Below are 27,237 nucleotides of genomic sequence, written 5' to 3' on the forward strand. Positions count from 1 at the left end.
TTCTTCCTCTCCCACTCCCCCTGCTTGTGTTCCCTCTCTCGCTGGCTGTCTCTATCTCTGTCAAATAAATAAATAAAATCTTAAAAAATTATATATGTTCTAGGCTCATGAAAGACATTGGGGCTACAGAGATGGATTTGAGAACCATCATCCCTGAATGGAAGTCAAAGACAAATAAGGGAAAGAGATAACTTAGGGAGGGTGTTTTGTTTTGTTTTCTTTTAATGAATGAATGAATGAAACCTCTATATCTGTGGCTCTGCGTTAATCTTTTTCCTGTTGGTCAGTAGTCCTGATTTGTTATTTTTGTTGAACTTGTTCCCCATCTCCCTCTTGACAATTATTAAATGTCTCAATTGTGCCAGCTATTGGGAATACAAAAGTAAAAAGCATTGTTCTTTCCCTGCTGCTTCTCTAACCTCTCACTACCGCTCTGAGGCTCTTGCCATTTTTACCAGGCTCCCAATCCTGTCATTACCTTCAATTATTTATAAGAGTATATACTCTTTCTCCCATTAGACTTCTCCCTAAGGGCAGATACCCTGTGTCATTCTCTGCTGTATTCTAGACACTAAACAGTGCCTGAAACAAAGCAGACTCTCCAAAAACATTTATTAAGGTAATGAATGAAAAAGAACAAATTTTGACATACAAGCCTGACAAAGTAAACTCTTATAAACCAATAAAACAAATAGTACAAAAGTCATTGCCATTCTGGTTACTTTGTTTTTAATTTATTAATTGGATTAAAAAAGAAAAAAACAGGGGCGCCTGGGTGGCACAGCGGTTAAGCATCTGTCTTCGGCTCAGGGCGTGATCCCAGCGTTCTGGGATCCAGCCCCACATCAAGCTCCTCCGCTATGAGCCTGTTTCTTCCTCTCCCACTCCCCCTGCTTGTGTTCCCTCTCTCGCTGGCTGTCTCTATCTCTGTCGAATAAATAAATTTTTAAAAATCTTTAAAAAAGAAAAAAGAAAAAATAGGCAAGCAGAAAATAATAGTTACAGCGTCTCACACCTGTTAAGATGGCTATCAAGCTAAGGTAGAATTACTCTATGACCCAGCAATTCCACTTCTGGGTACACAGCTAAAAGAATTGAAAGCTGGGACTGGAACAGATAAGCAACACCCCTATTCATAGCAATATTATTCACAATAGCCAAAGGGTGGAAGCAACCCAAGTTCCCTCAATGGATGGATGAATAAACAAAATATGGCATGTACATACAATAGAGTATAAGTCAGCCTTAAACAGGAAGGAAATGCTGATGTGCATGAATAAAACTTGAGGACATGTTATGTGAAATAATCTAGTCACAAAACAATAAATACGATTTGCAATGAGCCCACTCACTGTACATAAGGTATCTAAATAGTTAAATTCATAAAGACAGAAAGTAAAATAGTGGTTACTGGTGGCTGGGAGGACTGCAGTGGAATAAGGAGTTAATATTTAATGGGTACAGAGTCTCCATTTTGCAAGATGAAAAGAATGGATGTGGAGATGGTCCGCACAACAAAGAGAATGTTCATTTCAATATGGTTAAGATGGTACATTTTTTGTCTTTTACCACAATTTTTTTTTTTTTAAAAGAGACTAAGCACCAAAAAAAGAATTAAAAAACCGAGGACTGAAAAACAATCCACATCAATCAAAACGCCTAGGGAAGGAAGAAACTCGGACCGCCCAGTTGCAAACCAGCCTGACCACCAGGCCGTGGGAGCCGGAAACCAAGGGCGGGGAAGGGCCACGCCTGGGGCTCCGCGCAGGGCGAGGCTACCCGGAGCCCGCTAGTTAAAGCAGGTCACCCGCGGACTGGGCCGCCACTGCGCAGGCGCGTATGGCGACTGCCGAGCCGCCTTTTAAACGTACCGGAAGTGACGTTTGTAACGCCGAGCCAGGTTCGGGGAAGGTTCGTGTAGGTGAGCAGGGCTGGGACTGTGGTCCTGGGCCACTATGAGCTGCACCATCGAGAAGATCCTGACAGACGCCAAGACGCTGCTGGAGCGGCTGCGGGAGCACGACGCCGCCGCAGAGTCGCTCGTGGATCAGTCCGCCGCGCTGCACCGGCGGGTGGCCGCTATGCGGGAGGCGGGGACGGCGCTTCCGGACCAGGTCGCGCGGAGGGTTCGGGTCCTTGCCCGCAGGATCTGTGCACGCGAGGGGTGGAGGGGGAAGGAAGATGGGAACTCGGCTTTAAGTTTATGCCTAGTCTCAGAGGGTGGCGGTGAGACCTTTCTTCGGGGTCGGGGTTGAGGATGCTGCCCGGGAGCCCCGATGCCTGCTTGTTCGGTTGCATCCGCGGCTGTTCTCCTGTTAACGGCGCGCTTAGTCTGTCTCTGTTTGTCCAGTATCAAGAAGATGCATCCGATATAAAGGACATGTCCAAATTCAGACCTCACATTCTGCTGTCCCAAGAGAATACACAGATTAGAGACTTGCAGCAGGAAAACAGAGGTTAGTCAGGCCTTTTTGTGTAGTTACGATTTTCTAATATCCAGTAGTATTTTCAAAAGTTCTTGCTAAACTAGCTATTCACATCCTGTATGTATCTCCAGATTAGTACTTTTAAAAGCGTTATCCTGTGATGGCCCAGTAACAATAAAGTTTGTTTTACACACCAAGAGTGTTAATATACTCAAGGCCTTGAATTTTTTATGTTTAAATATTAATTGAAATAAACAGTGACGTTAAGAGTGAAGAGGTCTTTTAAATGTTCTTGTGCAAGGCGGAAGAATGAATTTTAGCCTCAGGGTATATATTCTTAGGCTTGATGAGTACATTATTAAGGATAGCAGTATGAACTTATTTGTATATTAGTTGACAGAGAGCTTTCACATATATCATCCTATTGTATTCTCATATCTTCATTTTGAGTTCGATAAGTCCTAGGTACTTAATATTACAGTGCAGTTAAGAAATAGGCTCAGAGAGGGTAATGATTTGCCTAAGAGTAGTAGTAAGCTAGTAACTGACAGAACTGAAACCCATGTCTTCTGATTCTACATCCCATGTTGTTTCTACCAGACTTTGCTGCCTCTGCCTAGAAAGTTATTTTTCTTATAGACCTTAACGGTTGAGTTTTGTGGACTTAAACACTGATTGTAAATTTGCATTCACAATATCTCATGGAGTGTCATAAAATTCCAGCTGTTAAGAGTATGGCTTTGGGAGCTATCTCTCAGATGTCACTGCCAAGAGATTTTATTTTTTTGATAGAGCTATGGGTTTCCTTGGAGGAACACCAGGATGCTTTGGAACTCATCATGAGCAAGTACCGGAAACAGATGTTACAATTAATGGTCACTAAAAAGGCAGTGGATGCTGAACCAGTCCTGAAAGCTCACCAGTCTCACTCTGCAGTAAGCACCTTCGATGAATACATTCTGAATGAACGGAATTAGAATCTTGAATTGTTTTAAACCAATTGCTTGTTTTTGAAGGAGAGTAAGCTTGTTTTCCTTTCAGGTTTATCACATTCGCTGTGGATTTTGCTATAGCTTTGTAAGGCTATGAATAAAAAGAAGGGAGTAAGGGGCTGCTCAGGCGCTTTTTTTCTTTGAGTGGGACTAAGGTTCCTCACTCCCACCTGCCCCAAGATCTCTTTTCAAGATGAATGGATGTTTATGCAAAAATAAAGCAAGGTAGTACTGATAGTGCTCAGTAAATACTTCGTTGGTTATCATTGTACTTTCACTAAACTGTAAGCTCCTTGATTGTAAGGAGCATGGATTCTTCTTTTATCCCTAACACAGTACCTGGCACATAGCGTGCCGTCAGTAAACCTTTATTGAACTGAACTATATAGTGTCATACTATGTTGTTAGAGAGAAATACGGTTTTAAAAAAAATACATGGCATACTTTCCACATTTGGTTGCTTATGTTTTCATTTGGGAGACCCAATAATTGTGCTTATGTTTGTAGAGTGCTTCATAGGTGTCACTGTACATTCATATGTACTCTATCATTTAAACCTGGATTCACAGATGGGCACCTCACTGTTCCATGGAATTTATGAAAGATAAATTTCATCTTAGATTCCTTTGAAAGCATTTTACGGACTTAACAAAAGTCTTAGGGAACAAGAGTATTTTAAATATGTGAATAGCTCTCAAAGTATAAGTAGCTCTCATCTGGAAGAGAAAAATAAACTATATTTTGTAATCTGGAGAAGAAAACTTAATCCTTTAAAGATACAGTTTAGCTCATATGAAAAGCTTGGGAAGAGATATATCCAAAGATAGAATAAGGTACCTGGGAATGTGGTAAGCTTCCTGCCAATAAAAGTATTCAGTGGATGGTCAGACTAGAACAATCTTGAAAACAGAGTGTGAATACCACGAGATAACTTTATTATGGCTTTGCCTGTAAGGACTCAGATTACGGTGAAACTCCTGTGTGAAACTCCTGTGTAACTTCTGTAGCATAGACAAAATGAACTTTTTAACATCACAGTGCACATATTCTCATGAACTTCATATCTGCAGAAAAGAGAACTTTTTTACCTTTTTTTCTTAATATCTTCACAGGAAATTGAGAGTCAGATTGACAGAATCTGTGAAATGGGAGAAGTGATGAGGAAAGCAGTTCAAGTGGATGATGACCAATTTTGTAAGATTCAGGAAAAACTAGCCCAATTAGAGGTAAGATTGTTGCTATTGTAGGCTCACAATACTCAGGGAGTTTTCTCAGAGTCTGGGAGGTATGCCATCACTATCCTAGGCAGTGTATTGATGTTTTCTGTGTGTTCATGATTTAAAACTAAAACTCCTCCTCCAGGGGCATCTGGATGTCTCAGTCGGTTGAGTGTCTGACTCTTGATTTCAGCTCAGGTCATGATCTCAGGTTGTGAGATTGAGCTCCGTGTTGGACTCCACGCTCACCTTCTGTCTGCTTGAGATTCTCTCCCTCTTCCTCTGCCCCTTCTCCTGTTCTCTCTCTCTCTAAAAAAAATAAATAAAATAATCCATAAAACAACTCCTTCTCCATACTCTTTTCAGGAAAGTAAATGTAATCAGCAGCAAACAATGAAAATGCCAACTATGTATTGGCTAGAAATTGAGATACTGTCATATTAAGAGGGTAGAGAGAATGGAAGAGAAAATTACATGTGAGCTAAAATCCCTCCTCTAGGGACTCAGTCCCTCCTCTGGGTGACTCAGTCGGTTAAAGTCTGCCTTCGGCTCAGGTCATAATCCCAGGGTCCTGGGTTCAGGTCCCGTGTCAGGCTCCTTGCTCAGTGGTGAACCTGCTTCTCCCTCTGCCTGCTGCTCCCCCTACTTGTGCGTCCTCTCTCTCTCTCCCTCCCTCTCTGACAAATAAATCTTTAAAAAATAAAAAAATTAAAAATTAAAAAAAAATCCCTCCTGTCATAAAAGGAAGTCAAATAGGTAATGTTTGAAATTGATGATCAAGAAATAGCAGAACAGGCATATTAATAATTATTAATTATCCCTCTATTAATTATGGAAGTAAGTACCAAAAGAAATAGATAAAAGTATTAAAAGTGGTTGCCTTTGGGGAACAAAGCCAAGGGCTTGTCATTTATTTTATAAACCTTATAGTCTTGATTTTTTAAAAGTTACTTTCATGTAATATTTAGATTATAATAGCAATAATTTACCCCCCCCAAAAAAAGGCATGGGGGTATTAGTATGCCTATAAAATTATTAAGAAAACATATTACAATAGATGGTTTGAATGTTGCTTATTACCAGATGCTATCATGGGCCCTTTGAGAAATACTAGAGAGCAAAAGATAGGATATCCCTGCTCAGAGTCGAGTGAAAGGAATAAGACTACTGCTGATATGATATGAAATGGTTCATACATGCTAGGAGAGATGCGCAGCACTAAGGGAAGCACTTTAGTTGGTAGATGATTTGATGACCATGGGCCCAGACTCTTGGTGAAGCCTGAAGATGCTGTGGTTTACCAGAATTTCCTGCAGAGAGCATAAGGATGAAGAGTGCGAGCTGCCCTACCTGGAAATCAAAGGGAGTGACAAGGTCCCAAGTAGGAAAATTTGGAGTCAGTTAAAATGATAGAGTGACCTTATCTACACTATCCCTGATTTACTCAGATGTGGAAACGGTCCTAAGGAAACATGGGACAAATTTTACTTAATATTAAGCGGGAAGAACACAGGCTAAACCCCAGCACTACCACATCCAGGTTGTGTGAGTTTGGACAACTTCTCGAACTTTGTGAGCCACAGTGCCCTCATCTTAAAGAGAACCTGGATGTGAGCAGTGGTGCCTGCCCTCCAGTTTGTTTTGAGATGATCTATGTAAGCTACCCAGTGGTGCCTGACGTCCCCAGTGAGTAGTTTCTTCCTCTTTTCTTCCTTTCTCCAAAACATCCAGGAGAGAAGACTGAGCAGAGTCAAAATATTATTAGGAATTTAAAAGGTAGAAGAGGGGCGCCTGGGTGGCACAGCGGTTAAGCGTCTGCCTTCGGCTCAGGGCGTGATCCCAGCGTTGTGGGATCGAGCCCCATATCAGGCTCCTCCGCTATGAGCCTGCTTCTTCCTCTCCCACTCCCCCTGCTTGTGTTCCCTCTCTCACTGGCTGTCTCTATCTCTGTCAAATAAATAAATAAAATCTTTAAAAAAAAAAAAATAAAAAAAAATAAAAGGTAGAAGAAACAGTAGTACAACTTGTGGGAACCACAAAAAGTGTGACAAGTAGTGAATTCCTCAGGTGGAGAGAGGCTCTGTTTTTTTTCTTTGTTATCCTAATAACAGGGCATGTAGAAATTACTCAGGAAATGTATGTTAAATGATTAATAATTAGTATTTTAGGAAATGCTCAGTTATTTTATTTCCATAAAACGTTTAAAACTAAAATAATAGCTTTCTCTTCCTGGCCCAAAACAATGTATTCTGATGCAGTTTGATAGTCAAAATACCTGAAATAAACAAACCTTTTTTTTTTTTTTCCCCAGCTTGAAAATAAGGAACTTCGAGAATTATTGTCCATCAGCAGTGAGTCTCTTCAGGTCAGGAAGGAAACCTCAACAGACACTGCTTCCCAAGCCATCAAATAACTCAACTTCTGAATGACAGCTGGAAATTGTTTATCAAGGAAGGAAGTTATTATCTTTCTATTCGTTTAGTGTCTTGCCTCAGACTTGATTTAGTGTTGATTAAAGGTATCAGGTGGCAGTTTAGAATTTGCAGTCAAATTGGCTGTCCACAAAACGGTTTTTGGGTGCGTTCATGAAAATACACACTGAGTTTCACCATTCCTTTCTCTAAGAGACTACTTTTAATTTTCAGTTCTGGGACCTCAATTTACATAAAGTGTTACTGATTCCTTTTTGTTTCTTCACCTCTCTCAAACTTAGAGCCTTTTATTATAAGCCAGCAATTTTATTTTATCTAGGATTATAAATTACAATTCTAAAAAATTTGTAAGAGATTAGCTTTCTAAACCTATTTGGCATAAACCTAGATTTTTTCCTCCCATTTGAGAAAAGTAATACAAGTCCACAGGACAAGGTTGGCAGATTCTCTAATTTGTAATGTCATTCCCCTCCTTTGAAGTTTTAAGTCTCTCTGGTGCTAAGAGTTGGCACTTTGTGACCTGGTGCCTTTACTCTTAATTTGAGAGAACCTACTGCTAGTCCCCAAGAAACATACTTGAAAATAAGTAACAGTAGAGTCATCATATTGTTCAAAAAATCCTGAGAATTTGTCCTGTGTGTGTGCACATCCACATGTACTCCTATTTCGGATGCTGAAAGTAGCTGTTATTTATTCTGTTAGATATTAGTAGTCAATTTTTCAGTATTGTCCTCCTAGGAAATCTTCAACTCGGGTGGCTTACTCAGTTGAAGAGCATATAATGGTTTTAGTCACATCATAGTTTTTAGGTACTACATTCTGTTTAATTTATACATAACTTCTATTTTATAGTGAAGAACCATCACTTACTTGGATGTCTTTCATTACTAGTACTGATAGTTGGCTTTCTTTTTAGATCCATTTTTCATGAGGAAGCAAAGTTTTATTACCTAATGAGCGTTCCTACATTCATTTAGCTGTGTAGACGACAACTCAGTGGCCTCTCTGTTTAGTCACATGTCAAATTTACAAATTACTTCATGTTATACTATCAGTTTAGGTTTGCCCAAAAGTAATTGAAATAATCCTAAACCTGTCCATATTTTCCAGCAGCACTAAGCACCATACTGCACAGGAGAGACACAGTATTAAAAAGAGTTTTTCATTAGTGCTTTGTGTGACGTAAAATTTCTTTTGTATTGCCATAAAGAATTAACTCCAGTTAACATAAAACCTCACCAAGATATCCTAAAAGCATCTGATCCCACTAATACTGAAAGGACTTGGCCTGTAGTGATGGTCTTTAATGATCATGTATATGTCATTTTAGACACTCAAATTCTTATTCAAAGTCCTGCATAGAATTTGAAAAATACTTCCACCCCCCATATGGGCATTTTTATCTTGTTTCCCAAGAGCAAGTAAAACTTTAGTCCAGCCATTTGGCTTGAAGTATATGCCCTAAGTGCCACTGTGTGTCAAACGGTTCCACTCAGGAGGCAGGTATCCCTATACAATATGTCAGCTACCATGGCCAGTTTTCAGTAAGAATGATAGTCATCAAGTGGCCCGTTAAAGTATGACATGGTGTCTCTTTATCTGTCTTATGTTCCTTTAAAGTTGTTTATAAAGCTGTTTACATCTCAGATATCAGGATAAATCTATGTTAACTTTTCCCCCTGGCAAATCAAAAGCTTGAAGTTTGAGTCTAAAGGGCTCTCAGCGCCCTACAAAATGTAAATTCTGGCTGGTGTTAATACAAATATATCATTTCTAATAAAAACCTCATTTTAAAAACAACAGTTAATTTTACACAATAATGAGTAATTATTAGGTAATACAAAGGTTTATTTTTCACATATATATCAACCTGTCAAGTAGACAGGGCTTTTAGTATTTTGTAATTAGCATAATGTAGTCAGCAGTGTAACTCTACAAACAGTTGTTTCTAAAATAGGTTCAGAGATTTCCTCATGATTAAAAATACAAAATTATACAATTACAAATCATATTATAAAATGAAAACTGGGTTTGGAAGTACCTAATACCTTTTACCTTTGATTCAAACATTGAAGGTCTATTACAATGTTCCCCAAAATGGTTTGCTGACTACTGAAATACATATTTGGGAACAGGATCCAGGAATTTGTATTTTAATAATTGTCCCAGATAACTTCTAAGGATACTAGTTTGAGAATGTCTAATCTATGTACCAGACACTTCATTCAAAGTTATGAATAGAAAAAAGGTGGGGGAAAGGCCTTGACACTTTTTGAAGAAAAATTTGGTAGAGAAGACAAACAGAGAGCAGTGATACGTCTAACGTGAGGCTGTACAGGATCCTGAGGAGGGGCTATACAGAGTTGGTGCTTTCTCGTTATCATATAATCTCCATTTCAAACTGTACCTCATTTTGCACGTACTCAGGCACAAGGAGGTTATGCTATATGTCTAAACTGGAACCAAGATTCCAACCCAGAGATTCAAATATTCTTAACCACTAAATTAAGATGTCCTTTTAATGCCAAATACTGGTCAGAGTTCAAGTGGTTCTTGATGAACAAAATCTATTTTTAGTAATAGTGCAAAAGAAACATCACGGCCCACATATTAGAAAACATGAATTCAATAAATGGAGTCATAACTAGTGAGACATATTTGTCATCTCTTTTCTAGAATGATGTAGCTGAGAGCACGTACGCATGCAACTGACGCAGACTATGTTTAATCAGTGGTCTTACGTATGGAAAGTGCAGCTAATGTCCTTCAAATCTGCCTCCTTAGCATGTGGTTTTTCATCCTTCTTGTAGTTGCAAGAAGGTTGGTGCTGTACCCGAGGTCTTGACCATATTGAAGGCAGGAAGAAAAAGGGAACTGGCCTGTGCCAACTGTGTGTGTCCTCTTTTATGAAGAAAAGCAAAGCTTTTCCGAAATTTCAGACAGATTTCCCTGTCTTACTTGCCTGCCTCTTTAAATGCTTGCTTCTGTCTGCAAAGGCTGGGTACATAGTCGCCTCAAATAAAATTACAGTATTCTATTAGCAAGGAGGAAAGAGTATTGAGAAAGCAATTAACGATGTCTGCCGAGTCCTTTTACGTTGAATAGTTTTTAACAAGTGAAAGCATTAGCTGAAAGTGTTGGTGTTGGGTAGCCAAGAGAATGGGCTGTGGCAGACAACTGTCATTTTTCTGGCTGCCCAATATCCTTATTCCTATCCTGTTTAGGGAATCCCTCATCTAATGAGGCAAAGCCTTCCTCCCTCCCAAGAAATTTGAATGTGTCAGATAAATGTTTTCCCAGCCTCTCTTGCAGCTAAGGAAGATGCATCGCCTTAAACTTTAAAGTTAGGCAAAGAAGCAGGAAACTGTACAGAATTCTTTGAGTAAAGGCCTAAAACACTGGCTACTATATGCAGTTCCACAGAGCAGCAGCAAAAGTGGCTTTAATGACATTCAGTATCCAGTGTCAGCAAAGTCAGTGGTGTAAGCTACAGTGCCTGCCACACAGCGGGATCTTCACTGAAGCAATTATCTGAAGTGATTAGAGGCTCTGTGGCCTCTGGTTCTGGTTTTCTGGCTGTCTTAGAGATCCTGAGGATTGCTTATTAGCCTTTTAATAAAATCCCTTTTTGTTAATGTTAACCCGAATTGCCTATAATTAAGAATGCTGGCTGATAAAATAAGCATAGTTTTAAAAACAACCATGCAGGGGCACCTGGGTGGCTCAGTCAATTAAGTGCCCAACTCTTGATCTCAGCTCCTGTCTTGATTTGAGGATCATGAGTTCAAGCCCCGTGTTGGGCTCCAAGCTGGGCCTGGAGCCTACTTAAAAAACAAAAGAAAGCAAGCATGCAAATATAAATTTTGCCAACACTTTATACATAGTGTTGTACTTGTATTTTAATATTTGACACATAAAAGGATGTATAACATGCAAATAGATTATCAAACATAATCATTTGTCACCTAAGAATTAGAACATTACCCATACTTTGCATTTATCTATTTGAGCTCCTCTCCTGTCTCTCCCCACCTCCCTACTCCCTCTTTTTGATAGTTCTCTCACATGCGAAAAGACCTAAAATATGTATGTATCCCTAAAGTGACATTTTTTAGTTTTGTTTCTTCTTGAGCTTTATAAAAGTGGTATCGTATTTTACATAGTCTATGGGGATCTGATTTTTTTCACTCAACATTATGTTTCTAAGATCCTTTTGTTGTACATAGCTGTCATTTATGTTCACTGACGTACAATATTTCATTGTGCGACTATACAATAGATTGTTACATACATAATAGTACGATTATGCATTTTTTAAATCCTTGCTAATATCTGACTTCCTAATCTTTAATTCTCCATCTACCTCATTTAGATTAGATACATTTCACAATAAGCAGTCATATTGCACATTTTTCAGTTATTTCACTTGCAGTTGTCTCCGCAACCTTCAGAGGGAATTAAGGACTATTATCTGCTAATATAATGGAAAGCAGATGATGCTTTTTCTTTTGTTACTCACAAAGAATCCTAAAGAGGAGGCAGAACCTTAAGAGCTTCTGAATAAACTACAAATCACTCAACATTTGGTGTAGCCTCCTAAAAATACATGAGGAATTAATGAAAGTGGCCTTCTGTATGTGACTGATCCTAAGATTCATTTTTATTTCATATTTTAACAACTCTGAAATTGGGATAGGTCTTATACATGCAGGAGTTTGTAGTGTAGTTGATTGTAAGCATAAGCAAAATTGGCCATCTTCCTGATGGCACGACTGGCCAAAGGTAAGCTCTTGGTATTTTTGTCAAGAAACAATTTTAAGGGGTGCCTGGGTGGCTCAGTCAGTTAAGCGTCTGCCTTCGGCTCAGGTCATGATCCCAGGGTCCTGGGATCAAGTCCCACATCGGGGTCCTTGCACAGCAGGGAACCTGCTTCTCCCTTTCCCTCTGCCTGCTGCTCCCCCTGCTTGTGCACTCACTCTCTCTCAATCTCTGTCAAATAAATAAATAAAATCTTTTAAAAAAAACTATTGTAAGCACTATTTGAGAAGGGAATAGGGGTTTAGCCTGTTGTCTGTGAACTTTCCATTCATGTGAACCTTCTTGTAAGACCAAGAGAGTGCCAGCATATGAACCTGGTGTATGGCTGTATTCATTCTCTATGGCTATATAACAGATTATTGCAAATTTAGCAATCTAAAGCAATGCCCATTTATTCTCTTACAATTCTGTAGGTCAGAAGTCCATGCAGGGTTTAACTAGGTTCCCATCTAATGATCTCACAAGGCTGAAATCAGTGTGTCAACATAGGCTAGTATCTCATCTGAGGCTCTGGGTCCTCTCCCAAGTTCACATGGTTGTTGGCAAAATTCATTTCTGTGCAGGTGTAAAACTCCTAGGACTTCAATGACAGCAGGAGATCATCTCTCTGACCTCCCTTGTCTCCCACCTCTAGTCTCCCCTTATAAAAGCTCACCTGAGGGGTGCCTGGGTGGCTCAGTCGGTTAAGCGACCAACTCGGTTTTGGCTCAGGTCATGATCTCAGGATCCTGAGTTTGAGCCCTGCGTTGGGCTTCACACTCAGCTCGGGGGCTGCTTGAGATACCCTCCCTCTTTGCCCCTCCCCTCATTCACACCCTCTCTCTCTCCTCTAAGAATAAATAAAATCTTTAAAAATAAAAAAATAAAATAAAGTAAAAGCTCACCTGCTTAGGTTAGGCCCAACCAGAAGAATCTCCCTCTTGATTAACCCAACTGATCAGAGATCTTAATTACAACTGTGGTAATCTCTTTGCCATAAAGGAGATATGAGGTATCCTCTAATATCCACAGGTCCAGCCCATGCTCAAGAGCAGGGGATTACACACAGCATGTACACTAGGGAGGTGGTGGGATTCTTGGTAGCCATCTTAGAATTCTGCCGACCACACAGCTTTTAGCAGCTTGGAATAAAATCCTGGGTACAACAATGAAGCGATCTTAGGAAATCCTGCATTACCAGTATTCTTGGTGGCCCAAGAATAATCCTGTGAGGAAAAACCTTTACATTGATGAGCCAAAGAGAGATTCAGCAAGATCTATCAATGTATGCTAAAATTAGTGAACTAAAGTTAAAGCAGAAAAAGGTATTTGCCTAGTCTCTTGTTAGTTTCCTAGAGTTACCATAACAGGTTACTACAAACAGATGGCTTAAAACAACAGAAATGTGTTCTCTCACGGTTCTGATGGCTAGAAGTCTGAAATTAAGGTGTTGACAAGGTTGGTTCTTTCTGAAGGCCTTAGGAGAGAATGTGTTCCATCCCTCTTTTCTAGCTTCTGCCAATTCTCGGTATTCCTTGGCTGCTAGATATAGGACTACAATTTCTGCCTCAGTCTTCATATGATGTTCTCCCTGTATGTCTGTGTCCAAATTCCCCTTTTCTAAGAACACCAGTCATTGGATTAGTGTTTACTGTAATTCAGTATGACTTCATCTTAATTTGATTACATCTGCAAAGACCCCATTCCCAAAAGGCCACATTCTGACCTTCTGAGTAGACATGAATTCTGAGAGGACAATTCAATTAAGGATAGTCCCAAAGTATCCCCCCCAAAACATTTAGTAATTATAAAGGAAAAACAATAATTTTACTATGAATAATTCTGGCAGATTCCACTTTAACCAACTGATTGAGGTAAACATCACTAATAATACATTGCAGCATCTTACACCCCCTGGTATGATACAGTGAGAAGAGTACATAATCTAAACAATGTTTCAAGGGAAACATCAGATAAAAACAAGTAGAGGGATGTTTACAAAAGAACTGACCAGTGTTGTTCCAAGTGTCCAGGTCACGAAAGATAAGGAACTGTCATTAAAATGGAGGAGATTAAGGAGACCTAACAACTAAATGCAGGGTGGGGTCCTGGATTGGATTCTGGAAAAGAAAATGGATATTAGGGAAAAAACTGACAAAACCTGAATTAATTTTGTAGTTTAGTTAATATTGTGTCAAGGTTAATTTCCTAGTTTTGAAAACTGTTCTATGATTAGGTAACCTTAACATAAATGGGAAACTGGGTGAAGGGTTTATGAGAACTTTCTATACAATTTTTCTTATTCTTCTGTAAGTCTAAAATTATCTCAACAGGGACACCTGGGTGGCTCAGTTGGTGAAATGTCTGCCTTTGGCTCAGGTCATGATCCCAGGGTCCTGGGATCGAGCCCTACGTTGGGCTCCTTGCTTAGCAGGGAGCCTGCTTCTCCCTCTGCCTGCTGCTCCCCCTGCCTGTGCTGGCGCTCTCTCTCTCTCTGACAAATAAATAAAATAAAATCTTTTAAAAATAAAATAAAATAAAATAATCTCAACAAATACATATTCCCCTGATTGCTAATGAGGCTGGGCATAAATAATTTCAAATGCTTATTTGCCTATACTTTTTAAATTTGTTTTAATTTTATTATTTTTTTTAATTTTATTTTTTAAAAAAGCTTTTATTTATTTGAGAGAGAGGGAGAGCATGAGCAGGGGAGAGGGGCAGAGGGAGAAGCCGGCTCCCCGTTCAGGGCTCAATACAGGGCTCAGTCCCAGGGCCCCAGGACCATGACCTCAGCCGAAGGCAGACACTTAACCAGGCGCCCCTGTACAGTTGTTTTTTTTTTTAATGTAGACATTCAAGTCATTCCCCCATTCCTTTTCCTTGACTTTTTCTTATTTATATGTATTAATTTAGTATATACTCATGATACTAATACATTGTCAGTTTTATGTGTTGCAAACATATATTCTCCTAATTTGCTGATTTTTTATTTCTTTAATGCTGTCTGTTGATTAATGACTATATTAAAATTTAATCAAATTTATTACTACAAAGAAAGAGATTCCGAAGAGTTAGGCTTTGTGAAGAAGTTTTAGGAATATCTTCACCAATTTACTTTGCTTTTTTTTTTTTTTTACTTTACATATATGCAAGAGTGACACATAATAAAAAAGTTTTTAAACTTTTATCTAATTGGACCTAAACTCCATCTAAATAAGTTTTAAAGATCTCCATTAGGGGTGCCTGGGTGGCTCAGTCGTTAAGCATCTGCCTTCGGCTCAGGTCATGATCCCAGGGTCCTGGGATCAAGCCCCACATTGGGCTCCCTGCTCAGCANGAAGCCGGGTTCTCCCTCTCCCACTCCCCCTGCTTGTGTTCCCTCTCTCGCTGTGTCTCTCTCTGTCAAATAAGTAAATAAAGTCTTTTAAAAAGTAAACAAATAAAAATAAAAAATAAAGAGCTCCATTTATAAATTAAAAAATTTTAAGCAATAACAATATTATGTCAGAGTGAAAATGGCAACATATTTTCTTCTTGCTGGTGCACAAATCATGATGTATCATACAATCAATTTAATGAAATGTATAATTAATTCATTTGATAAATATTTATTAAGTACTCACTGTTATATTAGTCCCTGTCCCAGGTTTAGGGGATGCAATGATGAACCAGAGAACTGAAGCTTGGGCTATTGTTTAGGAAGAATAGGAATAAACAAATTCATAAATGTGTTAATTTTGGATAGCAATACATGTTATGAAGACAATAAAACAAGCTAATGATATAGAGGGTGACGGCAATAGTGGGTACTTCTACTTTAGAGAAGATCTTTATGAGGCAGTAACATCTGAGCTAAAAACTGAATGATTAGTAAGTGCCAAAAAGTGATGATTCGTAGTGGAGGGGGGCACCTGGTTGGTTCAGTCGGTTGAGCATCAGGCTCTTGGTTTCTCCTCAGGTCATGATCTCAGAGTCCTGGAATTGAGCTCCATGTTGGCCTCCATGCTCAGTGGGGAGTCTGCTTCAGGATTCTCTCCCCCTCCCTCTGCCTCCCCACCCCAAGTGCGCACATGCACACTCTGTTCTCTCTCTCTTTCAAATGAATAAAATAAATCTTAAAAAAAAGTGATGACTTTGGGAAAGAGAATTCCAGATGGAGACAACAGTAAATGCAAGAGTTCTGAGTAGGAACAAATCTACAATGTTGGAAGAACCAAAATAGCAATGGAACTGAATCATGGTGGACTGACTAGGGGTTAGAGAGGGCCTTGTAGGCCAGGTAAAAGAGTTTGGATTTTGAGTGCAATTGGTTTTCATTAGGATTTAATTTAAGTTTAATTAACAATATTCTTTTGCTCCACGTTTCCCTTTGGTTAACTGATTCCCAAAGCTAAAGTGCTATGGCGACCACCTTTACAGTGCAGTAGCTTAGCATGTCTGCATAATTCTTGTCTTAAGTGCAATGTTGACACTTTAAAGGAAAGCATTATAGTTTTTGTATTATTCTTATTTAGATTCTAACATTTTATTACATATTGCTTTTTATTCTTTTCTTATTTACATAATGCATTTGAACTGTTGGGGGCTTGTTAATGAATAAAAAGTTTTAGGATGCAGGATTCCAGGACTAAATCTTAATTAATTCTTAATAATAAGAAATGATTATTCTTTATGAAAGTTTCTGCTCTAAATGGTGTTTTCCTATTCTGAAATCTTGAATATTGATCCCTTTACTATCCACTATTACCGAAATTTTATAGAAGTTCCCTTTGCCTTCCCTAAATAGAAAGGACATAATGTCAGAATAAAAACAGTCCTTAAAGTCTTGAATAAATTTAGCCTTATTTTTTAAACATCTGCACATCGACCTAATTTTTCTCATTTCATAGAGAACTTACAAAAATCTCATCCTATACAGTTGCCATCACTGCTCAAGAAAACCTTACAAATGTGTAAAGGATGGTTACTTTTGATTGTCAAACCACAATCATAATTGATTTCATTGTCTCTTTAATTTTCTCAGAGAAGAAAAACTAATATGATAAGTACCAAAAAATAATGTATGCATTTTTTTGTTTCAGGTTATTCCTTAATAGACTAAATATCTCCTCAAGATCCATGACTACCCCATTATATAGAAGAAGGTTTTCCAAGCAGAACTTGACTTCACAAGTTTCTGCTTTAACTTCTGTTTAAAAAAAATAAACATGATAACTATACATTTTTTTCACTTTTTAATTTTACTTCAAAATTAATCTGAAAAAAAAGTTCTTGCCGTAAAAATGTAGTGATCTTCTAAAAATGAAACCAACCTCTAGTTATGGGTAATACTTGTAGAAAGAATAAATCACTTAAACTAGTGATTTAAATCAAATGACTCCATCTTTTGCTCTCTTGAATGCATGGAAGCTAAAACGTATGCCTCTGGATATATGCATATTTGCATTTTCTGTTAAATGTAAGCTGATACTAATTATGAACTAAGGAGTAATTTAAAGGCAATTGAGACAATCAGAATGATGAGGATGAAATGGTTATATGATTTAAGAAGGTATTTAGAAACTACGTGCTAATGGTAGAAAACAAGACTTATTCTTCCTTATTAATTGGAATTGTATGTATAGAATTTAATGAGACTATTATTTTTTACATTTCCCATTACTGTGATATTTGAGAATGTGCGCTTAGACCTAATTCTACTTTTAGCCCAGCTTCACATGACCTTGTTTCTAGTGTAAGAGCCCAGGGCAGTTTCTCTGTAACATTAGATTGGCATATCCAGACTAGATCTATTGCTAAGAAGAGATCTCAATTTAAGAAATAGAGAAAGGAAACAAAACAGCTGGTTTGATAGATTAAATGATTTGTACTGCCCCAACAGAACATTCCAATTTCTAGCAACTTCTTACACTGTTGTTCAATGCTATTCATTCAACAACCTTTTGAGAGTTGTCTATGCCAAGCACTGTCAGGACCATAGATGGAAAGATGAATGTCATAGGCCTTGTCCTAAAGTATCACTAGCTAGTATAAACTAATAATTATATTACAGTGAGCTATGAAGGCATTGAAAGCAAATGTGAAGATATCTTGTGCCTAGGAAAGTTTGGGAAGGCATCAAAGAGAACATAGATGCAGGCTGGAGGTGAAATGAAATTGGACCGATAATGACAGAGGTAAGAGGAAAATCTTTTTAAAGTAGGATACTGCCTCTTCTTAGAAATAAAGATAATTTGCTCAGAATTGGAGGCTACTTATTCTCCACACTGTGCATCTTTCCTTCATTGCACTTATTCCACTGTGTATGTTTAAATTTGTTTTTAGGATTACTGAATGATGCTAGACTGAAAGTTACTTGAGGACAGAACTATATCCATTTGTCTTGAGAACTGTATACACCCCAAGGATGACACACAAGAGATGCAGGATAAATATGTGTTGAAAGCAAAAATAAAGTGGGTAGCAAAGTTCTCAGGAGCGTGATTGGTCATTGTTTATCCAATACTGTCAAGAAAGAGAGCCACAAAATCTGGGAAAAGCATTCCTCTCACCAGAAGGTATTGCTCTATTGTTTGACAAGGGAAAATTCATTGAACTTTTCTGTGGCCACAATTAACTATTTTCCTCCTTCATCCTAACCTATTGGATTAATCATCCATTTGCCCTGATTTCAACCTTTTGGATACTGATTCAGCCTCCTTAATTACCGGATAGACCACGAATATCTTGTGGTGACTACAAAGGTCAGATGAAGGAGGGTTGTTTTTTGTTTTGTTTTGTTTTCTGGGTTTTTTTTTTTTCTTTTGTTGTTGTTGTTTAATGATTATGCTGCCTTGCTCACTCTTGTCCGTCCGTTGCAAGCAATATATTTTCTGGGAGACAAAGGTCTCAAATAAAACTTCCAAATTACCTTACTAAAAACCTACTCTATACTAATGAAAATTTCAATATATTATAGCAAGAGGGGAAAAAAGACTTGCACTGTGAGGAGAAACTGGGGTTTGGGGCTTCTGGATTATCGCTGAGAAAAAGCGAAATCCTTTATATGACATTCTGGAAATGCCCTCTAAATTGTTCGCCGTCAAAGTTCACCCTGGTCTCGCTGCTTAAGGCATATTCAGGTCTGCAAAGATCAGAGACGCCGAAAGTTACCCGCCACCCCGCCCCGTGCGTCCCAGCAGAGTCAGTAAACACCGAGATTGCTTCCCGCAGCTCACGGGGGAGGGAACGTAGGGTAACATGGGAGACCATCTTGGTTGTGGTTAAGAGCAGCACACTAGTTGGCGTCACTCAGCCCTCATGCGCAGGCGTATTAGGAGTACACGCCCNCGTTTCCCGTGCACGCGCTCGGAGCCCGCAACTCTCGCGAGAGAAGCGAGATTTATTCCTACGTACCGGGCCGTGCTGCTTATGGCGGCGCTGGAGAGGGGGCGCTGAGCTGTTGGGGTGAGTACGACCTCGGGGTCCAATTGGGGGTAGCAAGAAGCCAGGCTAGGGGCAGATGAGAAGACCAAGACTAACGGGAGAGACTTCTGAGTCAAGGTGGGCACTTCTAGAGCTCCGGGCAGGGAAGCTCTCACCCTAAGTCTTTACCCCGGGCTTTTCCACCTGGCCCCCGTTTAACTGTCTAGGCCTCACGTCAGGCCGCAGAGCCGAAACGAAGAGTCGAGGCCAGGCAGCCGCGCGTGGTGGTAGTGGTGGTGACTATAGTGGGGGGAGGGAGCGAAAATGGAGGCTCCGACCGCAGCCAAGATGGAGGCAGGGGTGCGGGGCTCGGGCGCGGAGGCTGCTGGGAATTGTAGTCTGGCCACTTCCTCCTCTGCGGCTTGGCGGGGGAAACGGGAACTACAAGTCCCGGCGGGCGGGGCGAGGGGGTGGTGGCGCGGTCCTTTGTGTGAAGCTGGAGGAGCCGGAGGAAGAGGGAGAGGGGCCTACTCTCGCTCTGGACCCTATAGTTTACTGTCCGTCACCTGCGTGGGGGTCTGACTACGAGTACCAGAGCGCAGTGCGGTAGTGGCGCCTCCTTTGTGTATGGACTGAGTGAGACCTTGCTCCGTCTAAATGTTTAGAGACACCTTCTTTCCCCGACTATGTCTGGCACAGTAGCTCAGCCGAAGTGTCATCTTTACTTCCACTCACCTGGAGCTGTCTGTCTTGAGTCTCCGCACCCAGCCTTCCCTTCTTGTTTCCCCCTCGGCTTCTTGGGAAAAGGAAACCAGCTCCTAATCTTAGGCATGTGGCTCTCTATCCTGGGGTTAGGGCGTGCTCTATTAGAGCTCAGTGGAGCCGTCCTTACCACCGTCTCAGGCTCTTACCGTGCAAGAACCTGGCCTACGTTGAGCAGTGAACGACTTGGCTTCGTCATTCTGTGTAGAGTTAGTTTTTTAGAGCCCTGGTCGGAGATACTTGAGGTTTTTTAACCATCCGATATTTTATCAGTATGAAATTTTAGTGTTATGGTTCTTTTGCTTTAGGTTTTCCTTTAGAAACACCCAGATGGCTTCTTTCTTGCTTGACTCAGAAGTGAGGCAGGGGACGCTTCCTAAAAACAGCCTTCAATCTGCAAACACAAAAATCTGAACATTGTAGGAGGAGGTAATTGTTTTGCTCCTAAAATGAGTGAAAGAATGTAGTCCTCTATGAAGAGTTTGGAGACAGGGTTGGAGGGGGAGGAAGGACGCCCAAAGGCACTGTGGTGGTTAAAATTCCTTTGAGAGACTTCGCTTTTTATGAGGAAGATATATGAACTGGCAGCTCTTGCCCAGAGTCTATAAAATGTAGGTACCAAGTTCATAAGTTATTCTGTATCAAAATGCTGAGTAATTTTCATTTTGAGTTTCGAGAAGATAGGCATTCTCAACACTACATTGAGGGGCAGGCAGTGCAATATCTTGGTGCTTTTGGGGTACGAATGAATAATAGGCATTCTTGGTGTGGGTAAGGAGAGGGTTTATATGCCTGAATGGGCATATGCCTGAGTCATAATATCTAGATAAATATTCAGCCTTGTTTCTTTTTCCTTTTAGCCTTAGGCCTGAAATAAAAGAGATGGTAGTGGTTTGAGTGATTTTGCAGCTGCTCTGGATGTTTACCATTGAGATGAGTATTTATAGCAGCTGAGTTGAAAAGTAAAGTATTTGAGGCGCAGAAGATAGGTTTTCTTTTTTTGTAATTAAGTTCTGACTTACCAAGTATGACCTTTAGAGTGTGGTTGAAAATTCTAGTAAATTCCTGCAAATCAAAAATGAGAGCGTGAAAGCTGACATACAGTCCTGCTTTATTCCACACTTGTTTTCTCCTCCATCCATCTAAAAACACACGGGGGGGGGGGGTGCATCCAACATTTAAAAAAAATTAGTTTCTTTTAAAATGTAAAATATATGTAACATAAAATTTATCGTTTTAATCTTCTCTCTCTTTTTTTTTAAGTGTATGGTTCAGAGTTATTAAGTTCATTCACATTGTTGTGAGGGCCATACTTTTGACAGGGTAGTTGAAACATGGAAATGCTGTTTGGGCAGATATTTTTTAATGAGCTGAACTTTAGTAGGACTGTTTTATGAAATAAAAATCTTGATTTTTGTTAAATACAGAATTGATGGGTCTTCTTAGCTTTGTCTTTTCAAAAATCAAAAGGGAACCTACTTTGAGATCTTTGACTCAAACCATCTTATGAAGAGCTGTAGAACTTGTAGGATTTTTCATAACAGAATTACAGCCACAAAAATTATAACTTTTTAAAGACTTCATGACTAGAATGTCTCCAGGGGTGAAACTGCTTTTGGTAGGAGTGACTTGTTTTCTCGAATTTCGTCATTTCTTGATGTTAAATTCTTTTCGCCAAGTCAGGAATTAAAACATTCCTTTGTCTAGATATTGGAATGTTTTCCGCTTCCATGTATGAGTACCTAGTTAAAAACAATGCAAAACTTTTTCAGTTTGTACTGCCAAGCCTGAGGAATTGTGCTACATTTTTCATTAGGGTTATTAAACTGGAATATGATGTTTTAGGCAATATTCTGTACAGAGTATTGAATGGTAATTTTATTTTTGGACTTCTTATATTTAATATGTCCTTTAATGCTGAGGTAAAACTGTGTGGTTGAAAATATATTGATTAGCAGGTTCTTCACAGTTAACATGTAGGCTGTCCATTGGTTTGTAGCTATAGCCAGTAGATAACCAGCTAGTTATTTGCATTTCTGCTTCTCAAATGTAGTACGTACGAGCTCCTGCTATGATCAGGTTTGCTAGATAACTGCTTCCTTTTATCTCTGAAAGTCTTCGCCCAGGAGCCTTTTGTTTACTAGTTATTGGGCATGCCAGTGCCTTTTGCCCCCATGAGCCTATACTTGCTGTGACCACTATAGTAGCTACTAGCCATGTGTGGCTGTTTTGCATTTAAACTGTGTACATTCTGGATTGGACTGTGCTGCAATTGTAAAATAAACATTAGATTTCAAATAAAACTTTTTTTTAGATTGATCACATATGGAAAATAACCTTTTGGATATATTTGATTAAATAGACTTAATTAAAATTAGTTTCACCTTTTTTTTAAAAAATATTTTATTTATTTATTTGATAGCATGCACAAGCAGGGAGGGAGAGCGGCAGGCAAAGGCAGAAGAAGAGGGAGAAGCAGGGAGCCCGATGAGATGAGATGTGGGGCTTGATCTCAGGACCCTGAGATCATGACCTGAGCTACCCAGGCATCCTGTTGCTCTCAACTTTAATATGATTACCAGAAAATTTTAAATTACATATATGGCTTGCACTATACTTCTGTTGGGACAGTGCTGGTCTGGACTATTTTCCGATTTTGTGTCTGGAGCATTCAGCTTCTTCCTACACTGGCATCTGCCCTATTTCAAAGTATTAGTATATTCTAAAAACAGTTAAGTGATAGATGAATACATAACTTTAAATGTCTTAATAGGTGTTCAGGTAGCTAACAACCCATCATAATTGCTATTACTAAATGTATACAAAAAGATAGTTGCAGCAATTTGATTTTCTTTAATTTCTGCCTGACATGTTGCTGACTTAAATTGGTTAATTATCTGAGCTCTATCATTTTCCATAGATTCTAAATTAAAAGTGAATTAAAACTTATTAAGCACTTCAGTTATACAGGTTATAGCAAAACATGACACACATAAACTTGTCTTGAGTTATAATCGAAAAATATGAAGGAGGAAGTTAGGGTAAGAATATTATTCATATAAAGCAACAATAGAGAACCTTCTCAGTCCCATGCTGCCTGATTGGATCTTTGCTCTTCTCCAAAAAAAAAAAAAAAAAAAAAAAAAAAAGTACTTTCTGAAGAAAGTGGGTTAGGTTGGGAGACTTAATAGACTGGTTTAACCTTGCGTTAACATTCTCCTCAAGTGAGTGCTGTACAAACTCTGAGAATAATTTGTCAAAAGGACAAACTGAGTTATGTGATAGATTTTAGATGGATTGCTGGCCACATAAGTTTATTAGTTCAATCTATATTTAGTGCCTACTGTGTGCCTGGTTTCTAGTAGTCCTTTTGAGGTAAAGTAAAGAACTGGGGGAGAGACTGGGAATAAAACAGGTGTTGATAATTTTAAGACCGGTGAAATAGGGAATTACTATTTGGGTTATCAGTTTAAGTAAAGGAATTAGCTTTAACTCCTAACTAAAACAGTGGCATGATAGTTGATAATTACCTAGGGATGATACTGTTTCCAAACTGAGCAAAGGGAAAGGGAGTAGATTACTTAGCAATCTGGGGAGACTCTCAGATCAACATTTAAATTGTCTTAGTATTTTAGTTGTTACTCTGTATTTCATGTGACTTAAGTATCTAGCCTTTGGGGGATAGAGGGAATGCACTATGTTCAGAGGGTAAGGCAGAAGAGTTGTCAGTACCACCCATGAATGTTAATCATCTTGGCATGAGTGCATAGCCAGTTTTATTAAAATGCCCAGTGGGTACTTTTTAAGTGTTTCATTAAGTGGTAATTTGACTGAAAAGTGTCTAGTTAACCAAAGAAATCTCATAGCTGTGAAGGTACTAATGAAGTGAAATTCCACCACTTAGAGTTTTTCGTAATAGTTGGTGGGTTTGTTTGACTTTTAACAGTTCCTAATAGGCTTCATTCATGCCCAAGACTGGCTCTTCAATGCTCCAGGTTTTAGATTCTGGAAGTCTCATTTCTCTGTTACTAAGTGACAAACTAGACAGACAGATCTTAACATAATATAATACCCTAGACTGGGTTTATCCAGGTTTTTTAAGATAGGTTGTTTTTCTTGATTCCTCCACCCCAATGATATACACAGTCTTGTCCTTAGCAGCTTGATGAAATTCTTGCCTATTTCATCAGATAGCAATTTTGAGGTCTTTGGGTTCATAAATAGATGTAAGATATTAAGATTGAATCAGTGTATCAAGTCTATTTTTAAAAGAAGACATTATTTCTTGAGGGGTTAAGTAAGACTATACAGTTAACCAAAATATAATTTTTTAGAAGTTAGTAGAACTGTCTGCACTTAAATTGTGGTGTCCTTTTCCTATTATGGATTAACTACCTCTGCTATTGTAGTTTTGCTATGTTTAATTTGGCAGTGCTGGTTTTGGTGCTGAAGGGGACTGTGATAAATAAACTTGAGTTTGTTTCATAATTAGAGGAACAAGATACATAAAAACATGAAGTAAGCAGAGTGCAGAAATGATTTGGTATCAGAAAAAATGATGCAGACAAGGAGTTACTGCCCCACATAGTGGAAATTCAGGTAGTTAAGTCTGTACTGGAATGGTCAAGAAAGACTTTTGTCACTTTGAAGATGGCAAAATTATCTTCTTTGTGAGAAGACCCATATATGCACGAAGAAGACTAGAATTCAGGCATCTACCAAGGGTTATATTTAAGGATTAGGCAGGAAAATGCACCTGTCTAGAAGACGAACTGGAGAGCAGTTAAAAGGTAAAGATGGAGGGGCGCCTGGGTGGCACAGCGGTTGGGCGTCTGCCTTCGGCTCAGGGCGTTGTGAGATCCAGCCCCACATCAGGCTCCTCCGCTATGAGCCTTTTTCTTCCTCTCCCACTCCCCCTGCTTGTGTTCCCTCTCTCGCTGGCTGTCTCTATCTCCGTCAAATAAATAAAATCTTTAAAAAAAAAAAGAAAGGTAAAGATGGAAAGGTAGAATAGAGAACATCTTAAATGGTGGTTCTTAAATCCTGGCTGCACGTCAGAAACACGGGGGCCGGGGGCACGGGGATGATAAAATTTACCAACTCTGGGACTCAACCCTAGTGAAATTAAACTAGAATCTCAACGTAGGATCCATGCTTTGATTTTTTTTTTTTTTTAAGTTACCCAGGTAGTTGGGTTGGATGTGCAGCTGGGATTAAGAACTTCCCATCTAGAATGCTGGAAAAATCACTGAAGATTTTGGACAACAAAATGAGATGAAATTGGAGTTTTAGATCGATCAGTCTGGCAGTGTTATGTGACAGAAAATGGAAAGGGTTGACACTGGAAATTAGCAGATGTGTTAGATATCCGGACTAAAATATGGACAAAAGATCTCTTGAAGGAAATAGTGAAAAGACTTGCAACATTGGTGTGGAGGCAAAGTGGGAAGAATCAAAGATCATAACAGAAGTGGCCCTCTTTCAGGCCAATTAAATTATTCTTTGAGTGGGGACTGGGCATAAATATTTTTTAAAACTTCCCAAGTGATTTGCAACCATTGCTCTAAGAAGTATCTAATCTGAGGGGCACCTGGGTGGCACAGCGGTTAAGCGTCTGCCTTCGGCTCAGGGCATGATCCCGGCGTTATGGGATCGAGCCCCACATCAGGCTCCTCTGCTATGAGCCTGCTTCTTCCTCTCCCACTCCCCCTGCTTGTGTTTCCTCTCTCGCTGGCTGTCTCTCTGCCAAATAAATAAATAAAATCTTTAAAAAAAAAAAAAAAAGAAGTATCTAATCTGAGAAATACAATGATCCAAATAAAATCTGAAAGATGGGACAAATTTAATATTTGATATTTGAGGTAATAATATAAAGTCAGGGAATGTTAGGTATAGCCACAAAAAAAAAAAAAAAAAAAAACAACCAACCAGCCACAGATCAGCTGTTGATAAGTTTTCATTTTGCATATGTGAAACTGAAATTTAGAGAGATGAAGTGACTTGTTCATGGCATTTTACTAGAAAGTGTCAGTGAATGAACTTGAGCTCTCCTAGTCTAAATTATTTCACAAACTCTGGCCTCTCACCATATAGTCATTCTTATTTCTGATGTTTTTAAAATAAATACACTATTCATTTTTCAGCATTTCTAGAACCAAATCTACCTTTTTCTTCTCCCTATATAAATTATTTAGCTGACAGCACAGATTAGTTAATATTTCAGTCTGCAAAAGAATCATTTTTATGGCCAATGTAAAGCACTGTTCAGTGGTTTTACTTACAAATATATTTTCACTTCCCATCTCATCTTAATTGTTTCTTTTTTATAGACATTTCTCATCTATTTCTGGCAACAGCTCAAATGAGATTTCTGTTTCCTTCACTAAGTCATCTCCCATAGGATTTCAGGACTTAATACCCTTTCATCAAGAACTAAGGCTCTCTATTTCCTATTATATCAAGTTGAAATACTTCATAATCTGGCTCCACTACACCTGTCACACCGCATATCCCATTTCACTTTAAGCTAGCCCTCTGTTCTGGCCAAACTAGCCTATCGATTCCTCTGAAACAAGCCATGCTTATTGCCACAGTCCTTCACGTAATAAACCTCCCTTGATGTCAGGCATAGAAAATCATGTATGTGGTCCCTGCTTTCAAGGAGCTTAGAATTTAGTGGCATACCCTGGCTTGGCTTGTGTGATGTGCCTAGAATACTTGGCTGTTTTATTTCTCTTAAAATTTTGCCTATCTCTCCAACTTAAGTCTCCACCTTGGATTAAAAGCCTCTGACTGTGCTCACCATGTTGCTTCAATGTACATACAGTGGTGAATAAACACTAAGTAGTAGTTATAATATATAGTATATGACATAGTTAGTACTCAGGTATTAGTTGAACAAACAAATTAATTTTTGACATTTTGTTCTGTATTATGGTTTTTCTCCACATATAACTCTTGTCTTTTCAGAAAGAGTGTAAATTACCTAATGGCAGGAAGTTCGTTTATATTTTCCACAATACCTAACCACAGTGCTGGATGCTTATAAAACACTTGCATTAAATTGAATATTATGCTCTGTAACTTAGAACTTATGCTGTGGGGGTGTCACCAAGGAATGTGAAATAACTTCCCATTTTGAGTGTGTGACATCAGAGGAGGTGGTATCCATTAGCACTTGAGAGATTGCTCAAATAGCATCAGA

At 39.0% G+C, this 27,237-nt stretch overlaps 2 protein-coding genes and 1 long non-coding RNA gene across 5 annotated transcripts in view; 2 read left to right on the forward strand and 1 right to left on the reverse strand.

Annotated features, from left to right (window-relative positions):
* The first annotated feature begins 1,873 nt into the window (after window positions 1-1,873).
* Window positions 1,874-8,235, forward strand: SIKE1 (suppressor of IKBKE 1). Its single transcript, XM_040626874.1, has 5 exons — window positions 1,874-2,114; window positions 2,351-2,456; window positions 3,219-3,361; window positions 4,531-4,644; window positions 6,947-8,235. Exons 1-5 carry the CDS (start codon window positions 1,956-1,958, stop codon window positions 7,046-7,048), a joined length of 624 nt encoding a protein of 207 aa, XP_040482808.1. The 5' UTR covers window positions 1,874-1,955; the 3' UTR covers window positions 7,049-8,235.
* LOC121102034 lies at window positions 4,651-26,811 on the reverse strand. The gene is made up of 3 exons (XR_005834046.1): window positions 19,263-26,811; window positions 15,491-15,555; window positions 4,651-4,944 (listed from the first exon to the last, which is right to left on the reverse strand). It is a non-coding gene; the product is annotated as an uncharacterized LOC121102034 (long non-coding RNA).
* CSDE1 (cold shock domain containing E1) overlaps window positions 19,209-27,237 on the forward strand; it is a 40,817-nt gene continuing 32,788 nt past the window's right edge. The window contains exon 1 of one of the 3 annotated variants that reach the window (XM_008697745.2): window positions 19,209-19,313. The gene's annotated coding sequence lies outside the window, so the exon portion shown is untranslated. The remainder of the gene's footprint in view (window positions 19,314-27,237) is intronic. The other 2 variants (XM_008697743.2, XM_008697744.2) reach the window with 2 other exon arrangements.

Source organism: Ursus maritimus, unplaced genomic scaffold (genome assembly GCF_017311325.1).
Source record: "Ursus maritimus isolate PB19 unplaced genomic scaffold, ASM1731132v1 scaffold_12, whole genome shotgun sequence".
Taxonomy (NCBI): Eukaryota; Metazoa; Chordata; class Mammalia; order Carnivora; family Ursidae; genus Ursus; species Ursus maritimus.